The 20086-nt window shown below is 39.8% G+C and overlaps 1 protein-coding gene across 1 annotated transcript in view; it reads right to left on the bottom strand.

The window, feature by feature from the left end:
- The window catches only part of ELTD1 (EGF, latrophilin and seven transmembrane domain containing 1), a 70535-nt gene extending 50649 nt beyond the window's left edge, over positions 1 to 19886 (bottom strand). Inside the window, exons 1-2 of the mRNA XM_009870748.1 lie at positions 19865 to 19886; positions 18213 to 18362 (exon numbers count right to left, since the gene is read on the bottom strand). Coding sequence (XP_009869050.1) covers positions 18213 to 18362; positions 19865 to 19886 — 172 coding nt within the window. The remainder of the gene's footprint in view (positions 1 to 18212; positions 18363 to 19864) is intronic.
- Positions 19887 to 20086: the final 200 nt, after the last annotated feature.

Here is a 20086-nt window from a genome sequence, read left to right as displayed (position 1 = left end):
CTTCTCCAGTTGGCAAAAGCATTTCAATCACCTTGAGCCCATGAGCACATCTCTTCAGCCAGGCAGGTAGTGTCTTCACGTGGGAGTCCTGTTTTTAAGTTCCTGCCCTAGGGATGCCTAACGTATTTTATCCAAGAATTGTTTAAAGTAAAATAATCTGTCATACAAATGAATGGAGAGAGGCTCATTTTCAGAGCTGCTGCCACTATGGATGGCCGATATAGATGAAGGTGCTTACATTTAGGCATTCTTGACTGAAAAACAATGGCTTCCCTCTCTTTATGCTAAGTTTACCCATCTGTTCAGCAGACGCATTACAGTTTACCTAACTCAGAGAAATGGGATAATACAACTTTGGCAAAAGAAAGGCTCCATTATATTGCTTTACTAAACATAAAAAGGTAATATGAATATATGATTCTAAATCAACATTAAGATAGTGTAGGCTCCAGAATATTTCTGATATTGCTTTGGCTGGATAACGTAATTCATTTTCTAACAAGTCTCTTGCTGTGCTTGATATTCCACAGAGGCAGCCTGTGTTACAAGATGTACATAACTAATCTGATGAGAAAAGAAATCATAAACAACACTTTATCCTGTATTATTTTATTCATGAGAGCATTATTCCAATCAGTACAATCTTGAAGTATGGGTTGGATCCTGGGATAATATAGCCGTACCGACATACCTCAAGTCAGTCTTCTTTAAAGATTCCTTAATTTCAGAGGAGGAAGATGGTGCAAAATCTTTAAAGCTGTCATATCTAGTTTAAAACTTCCTGATTTTTTTTCCCTTTTTTCTTTTTTCTTTTGTTTTTGCATAGCTGTATGATGAAATATTTCATTACACCATTACCCATACTTTCCTAATTGAGTAATCCGAGCAGGGTATTAACTGCATTAGCAGTTAGCTTCCAAGGTGGAAGTGACAGCATCTGCCTCTCCGATTGTCCCCAGCACAGGAAATTTGGCTTTCAGGAGCTCCCAGAGCAGGCATTCAGCACCGCAAGAAACAGGAATCTCTTGAGCAAGTTTATGCTGCTTTTTTTTCCCAGGAGCTGGACTGTAATATTTGTAACGCGTACAAAGTGTCCACATATTCCTTACAAGTTAGCGATCATGTATTTTCAGTAGCATTGTTTTCACAGGGTAATCCTAAGTGAAATACAGAATGAAACCTGTTATCTCTTTGATGAATATGTTTTAAAGTCCAAGGATAAGCATGGGCTGGCAACACAAAGCAGACAGTGAAGATTTGCAGAGCAATGACAAGAGCTGGCAGAAAGGAAAACTGGTTGCTTAGAAGTGGCTTCTCAGAGGTCTTCTCCCAACATAATTTAACTATGTATGCACACTTGTGCAGTATATATAAATTAGTACTAAAACTTAATTAGACACCACGGCTAGAAATTATTTCAGAGGAGTGGATCCCAAGGTCATGCAGACGCTGACCAGAAGATCGTGCTAAATCACATGCTGAGAGCTGTCTCCCATGACAGTCCTGGATACTAAGCCACTGTTAAACGCCTGTCTTGTCACAGATTTATTCTGTATGTGCTTGAAACTGAACCATGACACATATTTGGCAGGAAATGTAATCCCTCCACAAAGAGGATTTGATCCTTGGTGTGATCCTGCCGTTCTCAGGCAAGAACAGCTCTCACTGGAGCCAGCACGAGGTCTGTCTGTGAATTTCTATTTTGTGCAAAGGGCAAGCCCCAAACATGGGGTTGTGAGAGCAAAAGCTCCTGTCCCCAATAATCCACAGGACCCAGATGGCATGAGAAGAGATGGAGTACAGATACAAACTGCACAGAGCACAGACATGATGCCTACATCTGAATTTACAGATGTAGGCATCAGGAAACTGGATTATTTTTAAAATCGTCTTCCAAAGCCCCAAGTAGCATGTGATGCAGACAGCAGTACAAGAATTACTAGGAAAGAGAGCAAGGCATGGCTGCTGGTTTGAACAGCACCAGACACAATTATTGAATGAATGATAGCTCAGGGATCTTCCCCTACAGCTGACAGCTCCAGAATTCCACTGTGAAACTGGCTCCCAGTTTTGACACTCTTTGACCTCTTCCGCTGCTGTTCAGACCATCATGGCAGTCCTCCCACTTCTAACAGCTATGCCATGCCTTTCTGTCCTTTCTCTTTGACCGGATCACCTAGACTATGGCTAGTCCCATCTCTCTTGCCATTCTTCGTGTTCTGGCAGCGCTCCCCATTGCTCAAGGATGTGCATTTAGGATATATTGCCCATTTCACCTTTAAAACCTGAGCTGTGAATCTCAGCAATTGCTGAAAGTCTTCCAGGAAAAAGGAGAAGAGAGGGAGTGTGAACCTGCAGTTATCTTCTGGTATGATTGCTCTCAATCTTTTTTAAAATAATAGAATAAATATTATGAGCATAAAAATCATCTGGAACAACAGGGGAACCATGACCGATAAATGGTTTGTATTTTCAAAGAACAGATCATGCCAGACAAATGTAATTGCTTCTTCACCATTTTCTGGGTTAGCGTACGGAAGGAACAGTGGCTGCAATAAATCTGGGTTGTAGTACAGCATTTGATACTGTGGCTCACAAAATCTTATTAGAAAAATAATTTGTAACGTCTTGGATAAGAGTGCTGTCATGTGGATTGAAAACTGGCTGAAAGAATGTAAACAAAGGATAATGAGTCATGACAAACAGCACTGTGCTGAGCTGCGAAGAGGTACCCAGTTGGGTTGCCACAGGAGCTGGTGTTAAGCCTAGTTTTATTTTACATATTTATTAATGTTCTGGAAAAAGAGATAAACAGTCGGAGAATTAAATTTGCAGATGATACTAAATTACTAGATGTTGTTAACACCAATCAGGACAGAGATATTATATAGAGGGTAAGGAGAAAGGATGGGAATGGAAAGATGTACCTATACAAACAAGTGAGGAAGGGTTTTATGCCCCAGTTGATAATAGCTGGAGCCCTCTGACAGACCAGCCAAGAGCCGTTTACATCTGGTCTGTCAAAGGCTGGTGCAGAGAAATAACAATAGGACCAGATAGGAGATAATTATCAATTATAACATTTCCCTAAAAGATGCCAGAAAAGGCTTCACCCTGTTTCTAATCTCAATAAATGTCAGCATTTGGGATTTTCTAAGATTTTTTTGTCTGGTTGCATACTATAGAGTATCATATAGCAATGTAATGCAAAGTCATCTGTCTTCACATAACCATATTATGCCACTTTTCTGAGGAGAAATCTTGCCATTTTCTTTGTTTACTTTACTTTTAACATGAAGAGAAGAGAAATAGTAAAAACTAGCAAAGAGGTAATAAGCTCTTTCAGGAATTCTACTCTCCATCAGCAACTTAACCCCTCCAAATTGAATCTCCTTAGAGTTATGAAAGCAAAAATAAATTCTCTAGCTATTTACAGTGACTACCTAATAGATCCCACATCACAGAACAAAAAAAAAGAACGTTTTTTTCAAGCACTGTGCTCTGTGTGCTATGGAAACACCTGCGGAAGTATTCCATTGTCCTAATCTACTTTAGTGAAAATGTGCAAAGTGCTTAACTACAGCATAATTTTATTTATTTATTACCCATTTATAAAGCACATTTTTAGGATGAATTGGATGTGGATCCAAATTTTGTGAGTTAAGGTTTTCAACCTTTTATATGGATTAAAGGAATGCAGATAGTTTTAATGCCTTTAAAATGCACATAGACAAAGTTGTCTATATACTTGTGTGTATTTATAAAGAATATTTCCCTACTACTATGTAGTCCAAGGAGTAGAAAAAACTAAATACACTGTAGGTCTACCAGACTCTTCAGTTCAGATAAAACGTTACCTCTTAAGATAACATTATATTACTCAATACGAAGCCAAGGAAAATAGACAAGAACATGTCACGTAAAAACGCATCTGTATACACGCAGCAAACAATATTCCGCAAGACCTGTAAATTTTGAGACATAGCATCACTAGGTTAACGGTTGGACTTGATGGTCTTTTCCAATCTAAACAATTCTATGATTCTACCATTTTATGTCTTGAGTTAACTTGTCTTTGGTGGATAGGGAAATGCAGGCTCAAGGTCAAATTATTTTCACAGGCCATTCCAAAGTAATATCATTCTTTCATGTGGATTCTTCAGTATACGTGGATTTACAGTATAACTTTTCACATCAGATTATTCATGCAAAACTGTCAACTTTTAAAATTTTTTTTTTTTAATTCAGTGGAAGACAAAAGGTACCGAGGATGATCACACTTTAATGTCACCCCCACAGAAAACCTTAACATGCCAGCTAAAATAAAGCCACCCATTAAAGATTTTATACTTCCCTATTTCTCTTCCTGACTAGTAAAGACTGATACTGAAAACTGGAGAAAAATCAGCCTGAGAGGGTATAAGTAATGCACATGCAGGTGCCTTCAGGTTGCTCCGAGTTATGACAGACGACTGCTTCAGCAAAGGGGTGAAAACCGTGTCTGGCTTCAAGCACAAATCCTGAAGGCTTGAGGATGTGATTTCAGACACAGCACAGCAGAGAGCAGAGTCCGTCAACGACTGCCATAAGAGATGCAATGAAGCAGCCTTTTGAAATATCTGTCACTGACACTGGACACTATTTTTTCATGTAAGTATCCCCAAAGAGACTACTAAGGGAACAAGGTTAAAAATTTCCAGGAAGAATTTAGTCGTAGTGGTATCCAAGTAAATGTAAGTTTTGGTTTTGTACAATGCTATTACTAGTGTGACATAAACTGGCAGTGGATGCGTTATTTTTTAAGGGAATGTTACATGTCATAAAATCCTTAGGACTGGCAAGGGAAAAATCCATGGGCTTGAATGTCATTTGACAGAAACTGGTTTAGTTACTTTGAATTTAGAGAATGGCTTTCGAAGATGATAAAAAGTCATGTCAATGGATTCTATTATATTATAATTTTCTCTTTTGTCTCAAGAATTGAATATATCTGTGTGGAATATCTGCAGAGACTTTTCCTTCCACCAAAATTTGTGCAGAAGTTAAACCCAAATTTGCTTAGAAAAGTTATATTGAGCTTGTTTCTGGCAGCAATCTGGCAGCATCTTTATATCTGCACAGCATTGTGATTCTCTCACAAATTCACAATACTTGAATTCTGAACCATGCTATTTTCCATAGAGGCAATATCCTCAGTGCTAGTCTGAATGCTCTGAATGTTAAGTCTCTGGCTCTGGCTGAATTCTCCACATTTTCTGTCCATGAACACGTAGCACATGGCCCTTGATTACTACTTTTAAATTGATCTGTGTCTGCTATGAAAATATATTGCTTCATAAAAGTCTTTCAGAGTACCAGCTTCCAAATTAATGATTTTTCTCTCAAGCTCTGACTTTGAGAGCTTACAGTACAGAATTGTGCTGTCCAGCTACTTGAATCAAATTGAAATCCATCCATCTGCAATTCAGATCCAAATTCTTTCAGTGCTGTTGGCTCATCTCTAGGTAAAGAGCAGCTGTTGTCCTGTTAAACTTACTGTAAATAATTCTAACTTTGAGCTTCAAAAGAAAAATTCACCCTGCTTCACTGGGGACCACTTAATCCCCAAGATGTTCCCAGGTTTGGTCTCCAGCTGATGGGAGGTGCCTAAATCGGCTGTAATCGACAGAGCGGTGCTGCTTCACACCAGGGGAAGACCTGGCCCCGGCAGAGTCGGTGCTGCAGGCCAGCAGCTTCCATTCCCCAGGCACGGAGGGATGTGGGGTTGTTACGCTGAGCCAGAAACCCTGACCTGTCATGTTAATTGCGTAGCGCACTTGCACACCAGGTGAAGAAGTGAAAAAGCTTGGCTTTCTTTCTTGTGTTGGGACCGTCTTTCATTTTTCATCCCCAACGAGCCTGTTCCTGTGGGTTTTGTGAGGTTATGTAACACAAACAGCACCACACCAGAAAAAGAATTGTTTACAGCAGGGATTCAATGAAGTGTCTAAAGGAAGAATTTTCCAATGTAAAGGGATGGGCCCTAACCAAGAAGGAAGGTACTTGTTGTTAAAGCAACTATATCAGAACAGCAAATGGATCATGATGTGATAGCACTATTTGAAAGGATGTTTTGAATGGAGCTGTCAGCAAGTATTTTAATAGCAAGTCTTCAATTTCTGCTTTATGGGGCTTTTAACCACCAAGAAGAAAACATAAGTAACAAGGAGGGATTTAGGAATTGTTTAGTGTTTAGCTGTTCAAAGAAAGGAAAAGAGCCCTCCACATGCATTGCAGCTAATGAAAATTGCCATTATGGTTTTTTTTCCTCCATTTGCAGATGTTAAACACTGTAATAATGTAAAGTCCTTATGATTTTCTAAATCTTCTCAATAAGGAGGGCATTATCTACTTATTTAATTACCGAATCTCTGACGGCAAGGAGCTGCTACCACCAGCAGCTCCAGCTCATTCATATAGTTCCCCTCCCTAATTAAAGGGTCTTTGTAGTCAAAAATAAAGTAATAAATCAGCCAAAAGCCCAAAATGCCAACAGATGATAGGGGAAGAAAAGCACTTCAGGGACAGATTTTCAATTGCTCAGCACCCACAACTGAGATTATTCTTTTGAAACAACTCAGTCCTCCTTTAGGCCCCTAGGATAGAGCCAGACAGTTCAAAAGCACTCAACATACATTTCTTTGGAAAATCCACCCCTCACTGTGGCTTTGTGTCCTACAGCCATTGTGGCTTGCAAGAGTCAATCACAAGTCACCTCCCTGACAGAGGAAAGTCATCAGCATCACCCCTCTTGCAGGAAACTATAATAAAATACATTACTGTACTCATCTGTGCACTTGCTGTTGCTTACTGCAACAAGAACAGAGGCAGCAGGCGTACCAACAGACTATTTTTACCATGCTGCCAGTGAAAGCAGCCGTAGTCCTGTGCTTGGTTTCCTGCGGTAGAACTCAAAACCAGATGTCTGTATTGACCTTTACTGGCCCCTTCCTACCCAAAGCATTCTGTGATACTATGATATTGCTAATAATTTTAATATTTACTAATTTTAATATTAAGCTCAAACTTGAACGGTGCTGTGTGCATCGCATTCCTTGAGAATAACATGACATTGTCAGGTTAGAAGTTTTCTATATGTTCATCAGTCTAAGGCCAAAACGTGAGTAATAATTCAAGAGCACTTTACAGCTAATAAAAGTTGCAATAGCTTTCTCTCAGAACAGAGAATACAGCCCAGAGGCCTTTGAGCACATCTCTCCCCTCCAACAAGAAGCATTTAGAGCACATTAGCATACTACCTGCTTATTCAAGAGGATGTACAACAAAGTTGAGTGAACAGTTCCCTACTTTGCAGCCCACAGCTGTGTAAATATTATCCCAGCCTCTCCTTTGACATCTGTCTAAGCCTCAGACCTCATGTGCAAAATGATACAAAGGGAGTTCAACACTCGTGTATCTCATCCCTGTGTCCCAGCACACCTAGGACTGAATATCTAGCTTTTTCTGTGAGAGTAGGAGAATGCTGTGTTATACACACCTGAAGCGACCTCATTTTCTAAAGACAGTTTTAGTAAGAATTTCCTAGATTTTAAGCATGGATCTCAGCATGATGAAAGCTTTGTGGAAACAGCATACCAGGATTTGCATGACAACCCTAAAAAAGCAGCCAAGTCTCAGCTCTGCATCATTTACAAATGCTACTCCGCATAGTTTCTATTTCAATTGGCCCAGATGAAAAGCTGTGCAAAGTTTTAGAAACCTCTCCTCATCTCTGCTTTCAAGTCAGAACACTTTTGAAGGCTATTTGCCTTTCCCATTTTCTCTGTGGTAGTTAAGGAGATGAAATTCTTTCTGCATGCACCAGATATCCCTTACACAATTGGACAGAAATATTGGTATTTCTATATTGCATGGTAGGTCATATTTATGAGTTGATGCATGCTTCATCATAGCTCTAAATAATGAAATGTTTTAGATAGGTAGAAAGGGCCAAAATCTGTTCATCTGAGTACCTCCATCTTCCACTGATCTCCCTTCTGAACTTCCTACTTTTGATTTTACTTTCGATTGAAGTTACTTACTTCTTGATTTTGAAAAGGTAGAGCCTCCTTGGGATCAATGCTACCCAACAAAATGATTTATTAAAGACAAAAAATACGGCAAAGCCTCCACTGTAAGACAATTTTTCACCTACTCCATCCCCGTCACCACAAAGAACTAACGCAAGGCTCAGAGCTTAGCTGAACTTCTCTTTCAGCTTATGCCAACATCCTGAAGAGTTTCTCTGGCATTTTCTTTCGGGCCTCTGATGTTAAAGAGATCAGTGATGGAGACTTTCATGTGATGCAGAGATTGCTGCTGCAGTAACTCGCTGTCCCCCACGACATTCCTGATGCAAGCTGGGAGCCAGAGCTGTGCTGCCCTCAGCCCATTTGAACGTTGAGGATACCCCAAACCTATTAAAACATTAGGAGGGGAGTGAAGATCACTAGAGTCTCTCCCAACCTGGGACTAAGCATGAGAAGACAAGGCAACAATCGTGGGAATGGACCTGCAGCTCCTCTGCGTAGATGGAGCAGGAGAGAGACAACCGTCTCCTGGATAAAGTCAACTTTTCTCTTAGTCTTCCTTTGGTAAATTTCTGGGAATGAAAACTGCAATACCTCAGCCTAATCTCATATCCTTTAAAATTGAGATGCAGACATTTTGCCACAAATAAATATTAAATATATAAACATGCAAGTCACCATCTATGCTTACGTTCTCCCTCAGTGTAACTTATGTAGATTGCTGCCTATGTGCATAGCTTTCATTACAAATAAAATATAAAAGCCAATGCATATCCAGAAGAGCTATTTTTCTTTATTGCAACACCATTACACGAAGTCTACTAACATAAACAAAGATTGGACTCGGCTGTTTTTGAACAAATAACCATTTATTGTCATGGCTTTTCAGGGGCTTTCATTTTCCTTTTTGAAAAACATGATCCTGTGCCAACCTAACAAATGTGTAACATTAAGTAATAAGCAAAATAATGGGGCACCCTGCCACACTCGTTTATAGACAACTTTAGAGTGCCACAGTTGTACAAGTCTCAGCTAAGACAGAAACCCAGTTAAATAAAGCAGACGTATTAAATCAAAAACCCACCAGCGGAGTCCCTAGGGGCATAGCTGCTGTTCCTAAATGCTAAAACTGTCCTTTCAAGTGGGAGGATGCACAGAAATAACAGTCCAAGGGCAGAGCAGTCCATGTGCCGCTCTCTTCCCCCGGCTGCTGCAACAGCACGCAGGCGAGCACAACCAGAGAGCCTTTTCCCTGAACCATCCCCTGGCACAGCGGCAAAGAGCAAAGGACAGGGTTGTCTCAGCCCTAAATGAGCAGCCACACTTGCGGTGGGCAGATCAAAGGAGAAGCCCCCCACCTCTGCCCTGCGGGCCTGCCTGCTTGCTCCGTCCATCCGTCCGTCTGTCCGCTGCTCGGCAGCAGGCGAAGGAAGCTCCGGCCCCTGGGGCTTGCTGGATGTTAATTGCACCAGAAGTCTCCATTTTGAAGTTATCGTGAATCTCTTAAACTTAGCCTGAAGTAATCACACAACAACTTAACCACTAGACAATGAACAGAGATTATTCAGCTTCCTTGTACCACAGCAAAACAGCAGCTTCCTTCCTGCCAGTGATTGTGGTTGTGATTAACTGCGCGGTTCAAGGTGAAAGAAGAATGCGGTTCCAGGCATATATGGCTTCCTTTAACCTCAGCAAAACACAGTGCCAGATATTTCAATTAGTGTGTACCAAGGTCACAAAATCAATTTCTTATCGGCGAAAAACACACATACTGTAAATTTCATTTTCAAGCCATAATCTCTAAATTAAATCTGTGTACCTAAAAAATATACAGTGCAAAACTGCAGTCCTTCAGCCCCCTCCTCCTCCTGCAGCCGAGCAGCATTTTCACAAACATCACCTGGCTTTGTGCTCTATATTTAGAGCACAATGTTTGGTTAGATTCTAATCTTCTTGGAGAACGTCATTATCTCTTTCTTTGGCACATAGAGGCCCAAAGTGTCAATTACCTTCTTAAACCCTTTCATAGACACAGGGCTGAGCGGGGTTTGATATTCTGTCTGCCAGCAGCCCCCTTGGCAATTTTTCACAGTCATACACAGAAAAATTGTGCACCAGCATAACACCCTAGATAAATTACACATTTCAAATGAGGTTAAAGACAACTTCCCCACTATTGGCCAGTTTATTCTGGAAGAGGAAAACAAACAAACAAACAAACAAATCAATCAAAACAAAATCAAATCAAACAAAAACAATCCTAAAGAGAACACTTCTCTACTACTGAACTCTATGAGTTACTGAACAGAGCTGAGTATGCCAGAGTGGTGGGCTATTGCATGTAAATCAAGGTAGTTGCGTGAAAATATCACCGTTGTCTCTTATGTGTACAATTTCTCATGTTCCTTTCCTCGTTACATGGCTAACACTAGCTTCACAGAATCTTAGAATCACAGCATCATGGAATGTGTTGGGCTGGAAGGGACTTTTAAAGGTCATCTAGCCCACCCCCCTGCAGTGAGCCTCCAGGGATGGAGCTTCTACCACCTCTCTGTGCGACCTGTGCTGGTGTTTCACCACCCTCACCATAAAGAACTTTTTTCTAACATCTAACCTAAATCTACCCTTCTCTATTTTAAAAACATTGCCCCTTGTCCTGTTGCTACAGATCCCTGTGGACAGTCCCTTACCAGCTTTCCTGTAGGCCCCCTGGCCCAAAAGCAGCTGCAGAACCTGACAGCTCTAGTGGGCTCTACTGTGTGCAAACGTGGGCACAGGAGATGTCTCAACGAAGTGGAATTTCTGGAAACAATGTCTTACTAATAAATCCCCATCTTTCCTTAAGAAAAGATAATTTCAACTATTCAACCACAGAATGAGTAGCGTCGAAAACTTCAAGATTTACTTTTTTTCATAGAAAGGTTCCTTTTAGTCACATGCCTGCTTACACACAGGTCCCCTGTGTACAAAATTGTGTACACTTAATGTGCATGTATAAGTATACATGTTCTGGGAACATCTTCCGTCCTTTTACTTCAAACTAGAGAGTGAGAAGAATGTGCTGTTACTGTTGGACCTTTTGGGATGGCTTCAGAAACTGGAGACACAGGAAGTGAATCCTATCTCTGGCAGACACAAAGTAAGCACACTCTGAGATAATAAGTTTAAAGCTGTTTAAATGAATTTTCCCACATCCTCTAAACATGTAAAATACTGATTGATTCCTAGTACCATAAAGCAGGATGAAAAGAGTATTTTCTCAAGAAAGGAAATTAGCATTATTTGGCAAGGGTTAAAAGACACATTGAATTAAACAAATAAGAGACCAACCAACCATGTGCAGCTGATCAGCTTGAGAGTTTGAGCACATTTTTGAGAGAGACAATTCTTTTCTACCGCATCATCTACACACATTCTAGATGCAAACAGGACTAATTTAAAAGAGAGACTGGATATGATTAAAGATGTAACAAGAATAAGTTTTGTTTTTTTCTGGCCCGTTCAAAAGCACATTACTGTATTTTAGTCATGCTCAAAGTGTCATTTCAAAGTCAATATAAACAAAAACCATGGAAAAAAAAGAGAGACAGCTGTCTTTTTTTGAGGGTGCTGGGAAAGAGGTTGGTTCTCCAATGTGTGAATGTAATGAGTCTATCATGGGCCTGGTCAGAGGCTTTAAAGTCAGGGTCAGTCTTACAAATGGTTATAGTGGGCTGTATCTCTGGCCCAGGCAAACTGTGTTTCCTGGCAGTAGGAAGGAGAGCTAACTCTCTGAAGATTTCGCTCTGTCTCGCTAGGTGAGGAATTCTTTCATATGAGTGAGAAAACTGGATTTGGCACTTTGAATGCAGAAAATGCTTTGAGTCAAACTTTTATGGACTCAGTCATTTGCAAAGGTAAGACAATTGGAGTAAAACAGCCTTCGCTGTGTCTTATTTAGCAGGATTGTATTGTTACTTCAAACATCCTGCACTGCTTTCCATCTGACTAATGTTCTCATGCATCCCCAGGCACTCCTGTAACACACTCTCCCCTTTGAAATTCCCGATGCGCTCCTAAAAGCTCTGGCTAAAATATACTTTCAGTAGTAGCTAGTTACAATAAGCAATTTCAGCTATAAAAACTAAAGTCAACTCTACAAAAACTGTTTTGACTAACAGTGTTTAGCCAAGGGTAAGGGTATTTTCAGGAATATAAACATAGCTTCATCGTTTGTGACTGGAAGGCGACCATGCAACAGCTGGCTAGTCCCCAGCAGTCTACATAGATCATAGCCATCAAAGCTTTCTCAGTTTTACAAAAAAGTGTAACATCTTGCACATGAAAAGGCAAAAGCCATACATAAAGCCATAGGTCCCCAAATGGCCAGGAACCTGCTGTGTTAACCTGTACATTAACACCCACGCTTTCCCAGGCAGGTGGGCTGTCATGCATCAGAATATCAAATCCTCCTGGCTAATTTGTCCAGGCATTTCAATTCCATGATCTGCCTACAGGTTTAATCCAGAATGTTGGATCAAGATACCTCAGCTGGGTAACCTCACACTGCCTAGCAGTCAATCTCGGCACTTCAAGAAAAGGTGAAAAAACATTTGCTACATTATAACCCATGAGGACATAGAAGGGAAGAAAACTTTCTGTCCCCTGGAGAGGAACCCCAAAGGCATTGGCTTAATTAAATATAACATGAAGCAAACAGACTGGTGCCTCCTAACACTTCTTGGGATCACCAAAAAGCCAGACACCTAAACGTGGAGTAGGAATCCTGGATTTGCAGGTGACTTCTGCCCTTTCACACAACCCAAGTTCTGGTTTTACCATGCATCACTCTCAAACAGTGTAAAGGATTCAGCAGAATTTGGAGGCAAGGAGGTAGAAATATGGAGAGAGGACAAAGGGCAAGGACAAGTGAGAGGTGAGCCCCAGAGGCTACGAGAAGCTCTTCAAAAGGGCTGGGAATCGGTGGTTTGCTTTGGCCTCCTGCACAGCACATCCCAAGTTCTCCAAGCTGCCACCCACTGTGTGGAGCCCTGTTATGTGTGTTTGACTAAGGCATATCTTTCTCCTGCTGGGCTATGCTAGAGCAGCTGCAATTTGCTTTTTCATAGCTTGTGGTAACTGATAGCAGTGAAATGAATTTAGGAAGTGTGTGGATTGGATCTTCCATATCAGTGATTTCAAACTATTTGTTAAACACAGAAGTGACATCCAATGATGTATGGCTGTTGGAAACAACAACAACAACAAAAATCTCCTCTAGCGAACCAGCATTTGGATTAAAATATTTTCTGGACATGATTTAAAAGTGTCCAGAAGGACATTTCTACATAGAATAAAATCATTAGACACAGTAGTTTTACAGGGTCATATTAATTTGAAAGGTAAAAATTTCCTTGAAACTCAATACATCAACTGGGTGTTGCAGAATGACAACAGTGACACCAGTGAATCAAAACAAATTCAGTGACTGCAATAAAAGTTGATAGTGGGACACAGCAACATCACCTTAGAGCAAGGAGCTGATGTCACTTGGAAAAGCTCGTTTTTACAACTGGCAAAACCCAAAGAGTAGGTCGTATGACCTTCAGTAAAACAAGAACAGACTCACAATTTGATTTAGCTGAGTTTATGCAAACTGCCCTGTGTTCTAACGGGGTTTCTGTATTTTTATATAAAATATCACTTTGCACTGATGTATTTTTTGGCCTCTGATAAATCCTTCTGCACTGTGCTTCAGAAACAGAGTCAGTGCCTTACTTCAGTACAATGTTGTGCTGATTGTGTAAGTCCCTGCTTACTACATCTGGAAGAGCTGTAAGTATTTTACAAGTAAGACTGATTAATTTTGCAGTGTAACTTGCAAGTGACGTTTACAAAGGAATATTGTGTGGGGATATCTGGGAGGGATATTGTGTTCAGACTTCCTGCTTGCCTGCCTACCCTCCTGGAACAAACAGCACTGCTTCATTTTCCTTCCGTATTTTACAAAGTTAAAGTAAACACTGTGATCACACTGTTTACTTTAATTTCCTGCAGTGTGCCAGCAAAGCAGCAAATTGGCAGTCAGCAATCAAGAAGGAGCCAGTACTGAAACAGCAGAGCTGCTTAGGAAAGCATCAGTGATGCCAACTCATTTTTCCCTCTGTTTTAAAAATAAAATATTGGCTTCTACGAAGTTTTGCTTCCATCCCAATCTTCCCTAAAAGATTTGAAATTTTGTTTGTTTCCTTTAATTTTGTTTTGAAAGGAAGCTGGGATTATGAGCAACACCTCATTTATGGGGTCAGCTCTTTTTATATAAAGAAATGGATTTACAAGAGTGGCAAATATATGCTATTTATCTGTATAAAATACATGGCATTTTTGCACAAGAGGAAGTTAACTTCTCTATAAATCAGCCTTATCTGGATGTATTTTTATTCTTCTGCCAAGAGCTCTAGCTGTGCTACTTCAATTAGGTGTATGATAACTTGAAGCTAAAGCCTCATGCATTACATTCAGAATACACATCTGCCCAAGAAGAGAGTAAATGTTAAATAGTTACATCTAAATGGTAAATAGTTACATCTTCAGAGGCCATTCTCTCTCATTTTATACTACATAAAGCAAGGACTATAAATACAAAAGAAGAAGAAAGAAGAGTGGGATAGTATTTTGTACCTCAGAGGTGTAAATCTTGACAAGGTGACTCATTTATGGCTTTCTGGAAGATACTGTACAGAAGGAATTTATTGCTACGTAAGTTGTAAATCCAATATATAAAAAAGGCCAGATCCTACAATCAGTTATTCTCCTGACTGTGCATTCTTGCACATACTCTTACTGAAGACAATGAGATTACGAAGAGTATTAGCTTTTTGTTAGACTGGCCAAAGTATGCCTTCGTAAAATCCAAAACACGACCTAATTTAAAGTGGTTGAAATCTTGTGGGAAAGATTGTAAGAGGATAATTATTTTAAAAGCCATGACTTTGACACCGGGAAATTAAATTCATATCTATATGTCTTTATCTATACACAGCAAATCCAATAATCTTGAGCTCTCTGCAGTCACTTAGCCAGCTGGCAAAGGGAGCAAAGTAAAAACTAACAAACCCCATTCCTAAGGTATGCTGACATCAGTGATTCATGATTCATCAATAATGGTGCTAGGAAATAAATGTAACGGGGCATTATTACCTTTTGCAGCACAGTAAACTCAAGGGAAAAATGTCTAAGTGTATCACATTGAAAAGACAGACATAGCAAAGAACTTGTGCAAGTATTTAAGAGGTGCTACAAGTAAATGAAAGTAGAGAAACAAATGTAAACCTTTTAAAAACAATGAGAATGTACTTATAAATGAAAAGGGATGGTTTTCCAGCTATACAAGCTTAAGAAGACTACCCTGAAAATTTATTTTCTTGTTCAACGTTTTTACAAGGAGAAAGAATTTGATTTGCTTGTTCCAGAATAGCCCTCAGAACAATGACTGCCCTGGTTTAATTGCCCATCGGGATAGGCACAACAAAGGAGTTGGTTCTACACTATGAAAAATTACTGATGTTGTTGACAGTAATTAGGACTCTCACAGCCTATCTAAATAACCAAAAGGTTAAATATGGACACACAATATACCATGTATACCCTTTAGAAAATGCCTGCATTAGCATATAATTGATGATCTCCTTTGAAGGTGACTGGACTATCGTTGTAAAAGCCTAAGATTATTAACTAAAGAAAAATGGGCGGCTATCTCTAGAACAGCAGACACACCTGCTGCTCTTGCCACACAGAACAGCGAGATCTAATACATCATTCAACAACTGAGGCTTCGCTTTATGTTTTCGTAGCTTTAAACTATTTATGATAGGGTTTAGCCTATATTTCTAATCATTTTTGGAGCCTACCCGATTAAAATTCAGGTTACTTGTTTATGCTGTTAGAGGACTACTGCACAATATTAATAATGCACCGTGTAACATGCTGCCCTAGAGAAACGTCTCTCGTTCAGGGGCAACAGCCACACAGTTCTGATACAAGCTTTGCTGCTTAGCTGGAGGGTAAGTGACTTTGGTGGTTGGTAAGTTATTTTACCAGAGAAAAAGCCTTCTGACACAAGGTTTGCTTCAGACCATTGCCACTCAAACACAAAGCACCACAAATACATCTAGTAGCTTGTTTGCCTGGACTGACACTGGAAATTTGGCTTTAAAAACTGAGTTTCCAAACACTTAGTGTAATACTTAATAAACAATTGAGTCACAAGATTTGTGAATGTATATTTCACTGCACTGAATTTTCTTTAAATGATCAATAAATGTTTTTATGAATGTGGAATGCAGATTTCCTTAAGAAAATACATGCAAAAGAGAAAGTAAGAAGAAAGTTACACTTTTAAGAAAAAGAACATAGAGGATAACATGAATCAATTGTCATACTAATGCATTTAGTAACACAATAATGGATACATATATAAAGGATAGATTTAAGAACGTCAGTAACGTTAGTGAAGAACAACAAGCATCTTCAGCGTAGATTTGATGATTCATGATCACAACTCTCTAGAAAACTATAGACCATGTAGTGGATATCAGATCATTGCAGATGAGTAAATTCTAGTTTGTTTTGTTCCAAAAATCGGCTTGGTTTTCTTCTTTCTCTACGCTACTCACAAATGCAGGCCATTGACTGCAAATGCAATAGGCATTTAACTTTCAAATCCACCACCTTACTCACGGTAGTGAAATGGAATTAGTGCAAATAAAATACTAATGTGGTGAAGGCCATTTCTTCTTACTTTCCTTTGACCAGCTGGATAGATAAATAATGACTGACCTATATTTAGGGCAAGCTTCGCATTAAATTCAAGAAATATGTTTAGTGACTGTCTGGCACTTGATGCAAAGAGGTTGAGAGGAGAGTGTTCAGGCTTAAGAAGAGAAGGCAAAGGGGAAATAATACTTCTGTCTACAGCTACCTGATTGGGGGTCGCAGAGGTTTAGAGAGGAGATGAAGCCAAACTATTTTTATAAATTGACAGCAGGAAGTACACATGAGAGGCAAAAGTTAAAAGCTGCAACAAGAGAAACCACAACTAGATACCAGAAAATAGTTTTTAAAATTATAGTGTTCAGACACTGGAACAGGGGCCCAGAGAGTTGTGTGGTCTTCATCCTTGGAGATACTCAAAACTGCTGGACAAGGCTCTGAGCAACCTCTTCTAAGCTGGACCTGCTTCGAGTGGGGAACTGGACTAGATGACCTCCAGAGGTCTCTTCCAAAAGAAGTGATTCTACAATTTTTGTGATTCTTAATTGTTTATCATTTTGGCCAACTATATTTCTCTCTAAGCATTCCTAAAACATGCACACTTCTAAGTACACCATGGCAAATGAGCTATAAAAGTCCAAACTAAAGGTGGGCCACTTACCTGTGCTCATACCAAACTGAAGGACCTCTGTAACTGCTAAATTTTTCAAGATGCGTGAAACACAAAATCTGACCAAACAGATGGTTAATATTCATAATTCCTTCTCAGGACATTGAAAACTGACAAGATTCATAAGAATTTCAGCCTGCCTGGAGCTGAGCATAGCTATATTTAACAGTGCAAGTAAGTACTAAGGCTTCAGAGTAGAGGACAACTCAAATATGAAGGCAGGAAAAATATCCTTTTCTTTGGATGGAAGACAGAGGCATCCAGAGGCAGAGCTCTCACATGTGGGTATGCATGCCTAGAGTAGAGCAGGAGCTGTATTATTTGGTCACAATCAGCTGCTGGGAAGAGTGTCCTAGCACTGTGTGCGTGTGTATGAGATGAAAGGCTCTAAAGTAGCCGTCATGCCAACGCCAAGGTTCAGAAGTCCTGAGTCACCTGGGAAATTGCTGAAGCTAAATCAGAGAAGATACCTGAGCACCTCTCATGGTAAAGGAAAGCTGGAAAACAGGTCGTACTCAGCTGAGATGCAGGGTATGTTCTATTAGAACACTAGGCTGACGTTAAGTTGTAGAATTTCTCAGAAACTGCTGAAGTTTTTGGCTTTGAGAACATTTAAGTGTAAGGTGCTGTGACATAAAGCTTGATCCTTGAGCTAATGGGCTCTCGAGTAAGTTTCTAAAGTAATCACATAACAGAAATGCATATAGGTAAAATCTGTTTACCGTAACAGAATTGTCTGCCATCTCCTGTATATCCTTGGAAGCAATAGCAGCCTGTGATCCCATCCCGAACTTCACACCTGGCATCTTTGTGGCATGTAATGTTGCAGCTTGCAGAAGTGCAGCCATAGTCCAGTAGACTGGAAATTAGAACTAGAAAAAAGGAAAATCAGACTTGTTTCTTTATCCAAAAACTTAATTTCAAGCTCTAAAACTGGATCTGGAGAGAAAGTACCCACAAAACAGGTCTTTTCCAGTAAACTTAACATCATGACAGACTCAGCTATACCAGAGAAGGGGAAAAGGGCCACAAACCACAGGGACTTCTTTACTAAAATTACCCAGGGGCTAGAGCCAGCAGACACTGTAGATTAAGAACTTGTGTATGTGCTCAACCAGTATAAAATTGGTAAACAACATAGAAGTTACTCAGTGATCTGGGGAAAACATTTGAAAGGTTTTCAAAGCTCTCTAGTACTTTCCAGTAAAGCACAGGCATTTATTTGCACTCTGAATTATGTATTGAGTGTAACCCAAGCTCACCTATACATATCAAGTGAAAAAATACCAGTGTTCCCCTGATCAGAGGTTTTATTTTTATAAGCACTTCCAGACATTTGTAACTAACACATATATGCATGGTCTGAGAGATTAAAATACATGTCACAGTAGTTACAGCACTATGCCATTAGGGTTTAAATACTTATCCAAATTATTTAAAGTTAATATCTTAAAATACCATTTGCATATTATGAAAGTATTGTCTTTTTTTTTCCTATCCACTGGATGATTCCTAACCAGTATAACCACTTTCCCATTGTATGAAAATATATGGTTTTCAGCACAGAGACAAAAGAAACCTCTCCCCTTAAGAAAATTAACAGCTCACTCAGTAATTATACAAACCCTGTAATAGGTTAGAATGAGGCAGTTAACTCAGAAGGGAAAGTAAGATTTTACTTAAATAAAAGAAATTGTTAGCAGGAGATAATGGAAGCTGCAGAACACAAAGACCCTTTTGGATGTTGTCTTCCCCTGCGGTTCTGCTTTTCCCTACCCAAATATTATTCTGAGTACTTGTTAGCCTAGTGTTACAATTACAGATTTTATGGAAATCTAACTGAGGTGTTGTTTTCTTGGACAAATTAAAATTTCATGAAAAATTTAAAAGACTAAAAATTACACACATTTTTTTTACCAAATAGATATAATCTAAATTAATTTGGATATCACCAAGTTTCATCTTTCCCTTCTGCTTTTTAAAGAGAAGAGTGTCTTCTAGAGATTAAAAGAGAAACCTGTGAGACTCTGTTGTCATTTTACTCTTCATAATATGTGAAATTTAAAAATCTCCCAACTAGGTGGAGAGAGGGAAAAAACCCCAAACTTAAAACCACGTAAACCCACAATGTTTCTGTTTTTTACAGAGTAAAACCCACGGTGAGATAAAGACTGGCATTCTTGAGATCCTGTTTGGGGGTGATCCTAACCATGCAATTACTGAATCCGGCAGCAGCACTGACCAGAGCTACGGGGACTTTCAGTCCCCTGTTCCCAGCAGCTTTCCACCATCTCCAGCACGCTCATTTCTCCTGGCCAGACCCCACTCATTTCCCACCTGCCACTCGCTCCCCAGGACAGGAGATTTCACCTACCGAGCAATGGAAGCAGTTTCATTGGTGAAGCTGTTGCTGTGCGGTGCCTGGTGGAGAGCCCCTGTGTCACAGAAGAAAACTCCTTGCCTTAAAACGTACGACCATGTGTGAAATATGCACACATGCCTATCAGGAAAGCGACGTCCTGGTTGCAGGCGCAGCCCCAACACTGCCTTTTGTCCCCAGCTTCACGTTTCCAAAAGCTCCTGAGAATCACAGGCA

The sequence above is a fragment of the Apaloderma vittatum genome, unplaced genomic scaffold (genome assembly GCF_000703405.1).
Source record: "Apaloderma vittatum isolate BGI_N311 unplaced genomic scaffold, ASM70340v1 scaffold246, whole genome shotgun sequence".
NCBI classification, from domain to species: Eukaryota; Metazoa; Chordata; class Aves; order Trogoniformes; family Trogonidae; genus Apaloderma; species Apaloderma vittatum.
The sequence above is the reverse complement of the archived record's forward strand: the minus strand, read 5'-3'. Positions and strand labels throughout refer to the sequence as shown.